General features: G+C 50.7%; 1 protein-coding gene across 1 annotated transcript; it reads right to left on the reverse strand.

Moving 5' to 3' along the window:
- Window positions 1-4,013: 4,013 nt before the first annotated feature.
- On the reverse strand, window positions 4,014-6,072 carry kcna4 (potassium voltage-gated channel, shaker-related subfamily, member 4). The gene is made up of 2 exons (XM_041196617.1): window positions 5,896-6,072; window positions 4,014-5,634 (listed from the first exon to the last, which is right to left on the reverse strand). Exons 1-2 carry the CDS (start codon window positions 6,070-6,072, stop codon window positions 4,105-4,107), a joined length of 1,707 nt encoding a protein of 568 aa, XP_041052551.1. The 3' UTR covers window positions 4,014-4,104.
- Between the last annotated feature and the right edge of the window lie 2,009 nt (window positions 6,073-8,081).

The raw sequence follows: 8,081 nt of genomic DNA on the forward strand, positions 1-8,081 counted from the left end.
TCTTCCTGAGATCCCCACACTTCACCTGGACTCCCAGGGCTCAGACTCTGCGGACTGCTTGCAGTCCCAGCCTTGTCCACCGCAGCAGCTTCTGGCAACTGCTGGGACTAGAGAGCTTGTTGGCCAATCTGATTGGCTGGCAGCTCTCCGAGGCAGAGCTCCCTCCAGGCTGGGGTGAAAGTCCCATCTCCGGTCAATTGGCTGCGGGGCAGCCAGTATTGGCGGTGATGAGTTCTCCACCGACCCATCAGGTGGCTGGCCGGGAAACTCAGCCTCCGAAGAAATCTTGGCCCATCTGTTTGATATGAAGACAGCAATACTGGGCAGAATTTGGGGTGAGAATGGAGGCGGGTAGGTGTGTAATTTCATGCCGCCAGCTGGCATATCAATTTGGCAGCATCATCTGGGCAAACTTAGCCGAAGCATCATCGGGGGTTGGGGGCCCCTCAAGTGACAGGGAGCCAGTTAAGATAAGCAAAAAGGCCAACTCATGCGGATTACCCGCAGCGTTGGGAACAGGCTAGCTGCCTGGCGCTGGGGGAGGGCAACCTCCTGGTGGCGGACTGGGGGAGGTGGGGGGCCAGGGTGGGGTGGGGGGGTGGGGGTGGGGGTGGGGGGAAGCAGCACTCCAGGCATACTTTGAGGGCCCCCCCACCCATCTACCTGGCCACATCTGTGGCACAGGTTGCTCTATGAGAGGGTGTGCCCGCCTACAGTGGTTTCCCAGCAGTCATTTTTAATTCATTTATTTTTAACTTGTTGTTGGGGTGGGGTGGGGTGGGGGGAAGCCTGAATTGGCCACTTTATGGAAAACCACAGCCAGTTGACTGACTGTTTCCCATGCCCCATCGGCGTGGACATCGGGGTCCTGGTTCAAAACCCGAAATCCCGCCTGAGTTCGCTGAATGAAAGTTAGATGTGTGCCAACAACAGCGTACAACAATCTGAGAGAAAGCCAAGTGGCCGTATGCATATCCGCAGCAGCATGCCACATGACGAGAATGCTCCCTCAGCACCGTTAAGGTGCCATACACCCTACCAAAGGAAGGTGCGTTACCAGAACTGGTCGGAAGCAATCAATGGACAGTTTTCCAAAAATGAAGCATTGGAGGCGGACCTCGTTTCTGATGTGTGTAATTACTAGCCTTACGGCACTCGCACTACAGCTTGAATGAACTTCGCAAAGGAGTTTGGAATACATGGGACAAGTCCTGTGTTCCAGCAGCACCATCTAAAAAGCAGCAGTCTTCCGCCGACTGGGCGGCGGTGCGCTTTGTCCGATGGCGGGTTTCGTTCTGCCTTTCAGAAAGCTTCCTGGCCAACCGGGGTTCTCTTGAAACAAATTGCGATGTTATTTCCAACCAATGTTTTGGGCGGGGGTGTGGAAATCAGCCTCGCAGCCGCGTCCCAGACGTGGATGAAGCGGAACACAAAACAGGGCCAATGGTCTCCCTCCCCACGTGGGTTAAAAAAAAAACAACAAACCTCACGACTTGATCAGTTGAGTTGCGGCTGATAAATTAAGCCGCTACGCAGCCGGGAGTCGTATTCCAACCTTAGCAACCAAGGTTCGCTGTATTGATTTTCTGCCATTCTTATTAAACTATATTGTCGGATAAGCGCACCGGTCAGGGGGATCGGTTTAACGTGGTAACCGACAAACCCCTCCCGCCCTTCATCCGCAAATTTCCTCTTCTCATTTGGGCTCCCCGATTCTCAAAGTCGCACTTTAAGCGGATCGATAAGATTTGACCAACATGGTGTATCACCGCAGATATAAAAACAAAAAACAAAAAAAACTGCGGATGCTGGAAATCCAAAACAAAAACAGAATTACCTGGAAAAACTCAGCAGGTCTGGCAGCATCCGCCGATGCTGCCAGACCTGCTGAGTTTTTCCAGGTAATTCTGTTTTTGTTATGGTATCAGCGCACACCGTTTGAGCAAAATTTGCTCAGTTGGGACCTTTTGCGGTTTGTTGAAAAGGGGGCAATGCTGAGTAGTCTGGAGCTAGTTAACGTGGCAACCACGATGAAAACGCTACCCAACAAGGGGGTCCGCCTGCCATTCTGCACCCACTCTGCGCCGAACATACACCCCACACCCCAGGAAGTGTCTGCGCGACGGGCGGGTCAATTTTCCACGCCAACAGCTGGCAGTTTGGAATCTCCGACTATCAGCCACTAGTTACACACACCCCCCCACCCCCTCCACCACCCTTTTTTTTCTCTCTTAGCATGGAACGGAACCACAATTTTCCGCTATTCGTCAGCCCAAGACGCCCGAATGATTAACAATGAAACCCATTCATACCTTTTAGGTTCACCACGAGTGCGTTGCTCCATCATCTGGGACAGCGAATTCTGAGGAGGATCATTCAGTCCAAGTACATTTTCCACAACACACGCCTTTCAGGGCCTGGGGACTCGTGTGTTCGTTTCTTCAAATAATCCTACATTGCAGGAAGAAAACGCTTCTAGCCATCGTCCCGTACATATATATATATATATATAAATATATACGTACATAAATCTCCATTTCATGGACTACTAGCTATGTTCTCAAAGTGCAATTGGGTTCATTTAGCTGGCTTAAACACGGAAATGTAACAATAATTCACCAGTTACTCCAGCTAAACTTTATTCCCTTGACAGAAGGGAGGTCTGTGTGTGCTTTCGGCTGAATTCGATGCCGCAGAGCAGGTTCTCAGAAAGTGCAAAGTTCAAGTTCAGCTTTTTTCACCTCGTTGTGTTTGCTTCATTCTTCAGCGGACTAGTTCGTGACTTATTCTGCATTAAGTCGTCTCCGGCGATTGTCGAGCAAATTGTTTCTCTCTGACAATCTTTCACAGTAGTCGAAAGGTGGACCAACGGCAGCAAAAGGTTTCCTCCAAAAATTCACAGTTATTGAGAGGCAAAGAGTGCAGAAGCAAGTTTACATAACAGGGTTACGCCGCTCGACGCCACATGTCAAACAGCTTAGTTGTTTAGGTGCGTTGCTTAAACAGTAACCTCCCTATTTAGAACAGGTAAATGTTATCCTTGGATTAAATGGTACCCCACCCACCCCCTCCCCCTCCAACAAACTACGGTTAACATGGGAGCTCTGTATATGACTATACCAAAGTTCGACATAAATGATTTTGAGAAAGTTTGAGACGAACTCCGGAAGGTCTTGCTATGCACATATTGAGCTTCATTGGTTCTCGGTGTCAGTCACTCAGCCTTATTAATATCCCCTTTTGGTCCACGCCTGTTGTTGAAGCATCCTACTGAATTTCATAACTTTTCAAGAATATGTGTAACGGATTCCACCTGTTGTCAGTAGTTACTGATTGATACAGGCTGGCTGCTCATGATGGAAGTCTTTTTTAAATGCAGAAACTCGTTTCTTTTAGTACCAGATGATGTGTCATTTTGGAGCATTTAGTAAACGCTGATTCCAGGTTAATTCAAAACACCTAAGTAAACCTGCCATGGTAAATACATTTCAGCTTTGGCTCTTATTAAAATAAATGCTGTATTATGATAAGTTATCGGGGCAAATACCAACAGTCTGATCAGAGTAAAAAAAATGGTAGGTTAAATATCCCAAAATGAAAAAAAAGCCTGATTAAACCATTGGTTCAAACTATTAAACAGTATCCCGGAGATCACCATAATGTATAAACCACCTTGGCTATCTAAAAAAAGGGTGATTTTTTTTTGGATATATTACTAGGAAAGCACAGTGCAAAATGAATAACATTCCCCTACAAAATTAGGAACTGTTGTTTGTATGCTGCGTTTGAGTTCAAGAATCTGGCTGCCAAGCCATCAGAAAGTTCACCAGAAAGTGTAAAATTCACCATGTCCTTGTCTGGAAAGTGGATACAGTGCAAGACCGTTCTAGCCACGGGCACTGCAGGCGTTTTACAGTCCCTCCTGTCCGCATACACTGCCGACGTGAATTTCCCTTGATGGTTTCCCTTTTAAGAGAATGAACTTATATCCCCCTTTATTGTTAGTTCACTGTAGTTTCTGCGCACCGCTTAAATGCTGGTTAAAGCACCGCACGGGGAGAGCACACTCCTGAAGTCAAAAAAAATAAAGGAGTGGGGAGTAAGTCACACGTCGGTCTCCACCGCTTTGAGGTGCACAGAGTTGTGTTTGACTGTCTCGGTGCCGTTGCCTTTGGGTTTGGAGCAGAGGGACTCCTTCAAGCCTTCCTCCATCTCCAGGTACTCGGACTTGTTGGCCAGGGACGAGGAGCTGCGGAACTTCCTCAGCAGGTTGACCGGCAGGTAGGGGCAGCTGGTGGTCTGGCTGACCGGGGCTTGCTCCTCGCTCTCCGTCTCCCGGTGGTAGAAGTAGTTGAAGTTGGAGACGATGACGGGCACGGGCAGGGCGATGGTCAACACGCCGGCGATGGCGCACAGGGAGCCCACGATCTTGCCTCCCACCGTGATGGGCTTCATGTCGCCGTAGCCCACCGTGGTCATGGTGACCACCGCCCACCAGAAGGCGTCGGGGATGCTGGTGAACTGCGACTTGGGGTCGTCCGCCTCGGCGAAGTAGACGGCGCTGGAGAAGAGGATGACCCCGATGAAGAGGAAGAAGATGAGCAGGCCCAGCTCCCGCATGCTGGCCCGCAGGGTGTGGCCCAGGATCTGCAGACCCTTGGAGTGGCGGGAAAGCTTGAAGATGCGGAAGACCCGCACCAGGCGGATGGTGCGCAGGATGGCGAAGGACATGGCCTGCTGGCCGTTGCCCGGCTGGTGGGCCAGGTCGGTGCCCAGGGTGATGAAGTAGGGCAGGATGGAGACGATGTCGATCATGTTCATGATGTTCCTGAAGAAGCCCGGCTTGCTGGGGCAGGCGAAGAAGCGCACCAGCAGCTCGAAGGAGAACCAGACGATGCACACCGTCTCCACGATGAAGAAGGGGTCGCCGAAGGCGGTGGCGGCGGCGGCGGCCAGCGGCGGCCAGCCGGCGCGGCGGGTGCCGTTGGCGGGAAGCCCGTCGTCGGCGGCATCGGCGTCGTCGGCGGCGGCGGGAGGGAAGTCCCGGTCGTCGCGGAACTCGGGCAGGGTCTCCAGGCAGAAGATGACGATGGAGATGAGGATGACCAGCACCGAGACGATGGCGATGCCCCGGGCCGGGCTGGAACTCTCCGGGTACTCGAAGAGCAGCCAGACCTGGCGCTTGAAGTCGTCCTCGGGCAGCGGCTTATCCGCCTCCTTGACGAATCCCTCCTCCTCGCGGAATTTGAGCATGGCCTCGTCCCCCAGCTCGTAGAACTTGATCTCCTCGGTGAAGATGTCGAAGGGCACGTTGACCGGCCGCTTGAGGCGGCCCCCGCTCTGGTAGTAGTAGAGGATGGCGTCGAAACTCGGGCGGTTGCGGTCGAAGAAGTACTCGTTCCTCAGCGGGTCGAAGTAGCACATCCGCCGCCCCGGGTCGCCCAGCAGGGTGTCCGGGAACTGCCCCAAAGTCCTGGCCTGGGTCTCGAACCGCAGCCCCGACACGTTGATGACCACCCGCTCGCAGCAGGCGCCGCCGTACTCGCCGCCCGCGCCCTCCCGCGGCGGCTCGCCCGCCGAGGACGTCTCGTCGCCGTCCATCGTGTGATGCCGGTGATGATGATGATGATGATGCTGCTGCTGTTGTTGTTGTTGCTGCTGGTGGTGGTGATGGTGACGGCGGCGGCGGCGGCCGCCCTGGCCGTCCTCCCGCTCCACCTCCTCCCGCCCGCCTCCTCCTCCTCCCGCCTCCTCCTCCTCCTCGTCTTCCTCCTCCTCCTGCTCTTCCTCCTCCTCCTCCCCCAACGGGAGATGCGAGCCGCCGTTGCCCCGGCGGCGGCGGCGGAGACGCCGCCCGCCCCACATCCCGCCCCCGCCGTGGCTGTGATTGTGGGCGGGCTCGCGGCCGCCCGCCCCCGCCCCCGCCGCGTGCTGCATGTTGCTGGCAGCCACCACGGCGGCGGCGGCGGCCGCCGCCCGCGAATTGGCCAGGCGTTCCCGCCGCTGGGCGTAGCCGTAAGGCGGGTGGCTGTTGCACCCGCTGCCCTCCACGCTCACCATCGCCGCCTCCATCTTCCTTTTCCAATGGAGCCAGCCTCAACCATGCAAAATAAGATTCTTCCTTTCTTTTTTTACAGCCACTTATTTTCGCCGGGAGGGTAAGGGGCGGCTCAGCACTCTCCGGGATGTCCCATTCGCAGGCTCTGCAAAAAAAAAAGCACACACACAAAAAAAGTTGCCGCCATAATCACATTCAGCAAATACATATTAATAGATACCTCAGCCTCGCCACCCAAACATGAACCATTTAAGATGGCAATTTGATTTGCAGTGTTTTGCCTTCGTCAAATCATACTTGCATTGAATTCGCACGATACACAGATAAATACAATTAGCACATGAATACATGGGAGGCAAAACATCTCAGCGTTGATCTAAGCCTAAGGTAAAAAAAAATACACATCAATGGTATTTTTTTTTTATATATATATATATCTGAGGCTGTCCTGGTTATTGAGGGGAATAATTGAAGTGCAGATCTAACTGTTTCACGGCCGTCGTCAAGAAGTAGACTTTAACAGGGGGTTGATGCAGAGCAATTTCATGTACACTCCCCCCACCCCCACCCCGCCAATTCCAATGATGTTCTTCTACCTAGCATTTCTGGCTACAACAGACATAAATCCCACAGCATCTAAGCGAAAAGCAGTGCTGGAAAGTGGGGACTCAGTTATTTACGCTGCTAAAGCAGAGATGCAGAAACTTGGCCTGGCGACCGACCCCCCCCCCCCCCAGGCAGACAACAAATCATTAAAAAATATATAATTTTTTTTTTGTTCAGTAGAAACAGTTTTAAGTGCTTATTTGAAACAACACCAACGGGGTCAATGTAATTCTGCGTGCATGTAAAATAGAAGGTGACGAACGAGATTGATTATATTGTAACAGCAACGAACCGGCAACTGCAGACTGTCTCGCAACCTCAGTTATATTCTGTTCAGATAGATCTGCTTTACCAACCTAGACGTGTCGTTCTATTGCAAACTCAAAAACACCACCTTTGTACAGGTGCCTTAGAACGTATAATGAACCATGAGGCTTAAGGCCAATGATACTTACGATTTATCTTTGATTTAAGTAGAATGAAGATTCAAGTTGTGCCTGCAACCCATGGCGTTTTATAGATTCTGTTCGTCACTCTCCAGTCTGCTTGGTTTGAGACAGGATGGCTGTTAACTACTACTGGTTAACAGGACCACAACTAGCCGGTACAGCAATTCCACTATGACCACTTGATCAAGTGCGTCCTAACCGATTTTGCCTGGTCCCCGAATGAAATCTCAAAATACAAGATTTCTGCAAAGAGAAGCAGAGAGTTGTATTTCTGTGCAAGCAGCCGTGACAAAAGAAAAAACGGCCAAGGAACATCATCCGTGCATTTCTAACCTAATGTGTTAGTAAGACGATGACAGGTTTTTGATAATTTTTCTCGAATCGAGGTAAAATTGCGTTTGATGATAAAATTAGTCGGATGCGGCTTGCCGAAACCCGTTTCATATTGACTCTTTCTACAATATTGTATTGCTAGATTTGTCCGCTTTTAGCCAAAACACATATATTTATTAATACAGTTTCATACGTTAGTTATTACTACATTTATATACGTCTTACTGTTGCTGCTTTCAACTCCAGTTGGGCTGTGTATTGTGAAGGGCAAAACAAAGTGCTTTTTAGTGAGTCACCTCGTACATAACAGCCTTATATCCCCTCTTAGTGGTCGGAATAGAAATCGCAGTTGAAAATCCCGATAGTGTAACTTCCAAATTAGCTCCAGCACTTACATAACGTAGTGTATATATTTTGTGTGTGTGTGTGTGTGTCTATTTGTAGTTCTAAATGAAAACCAAGCTATAACAAATACAGAGTTTCGTTCCCACAATAACAAATAGAATTGATGCTTTTGTACTATTTGCGCAAACTTTGCCTACGTGAAATTTGCGACCATACAGCAACAGGTTTTAAAATCTGGCACACAATACCAAATGGCCAAATGAATTTGAATGGAAATGGTGCCCTTATTG

This window comes from Carcharodon carcharias, chromosome 10, assembly GCF_017639515.1.
Source record: "Carcharodon carcharias isolate sCarCar2 chromosome 10, sCarCar2.pri, whole genome shotgun sequence".
Taxonomy (NCBI): domain Eukaryota; kingdom Metazoa; phylum Chordata; class Chondrichthyes; order Lamniformes; family Lamnidae; genus Carcharodon; species Carcharodon carcharias.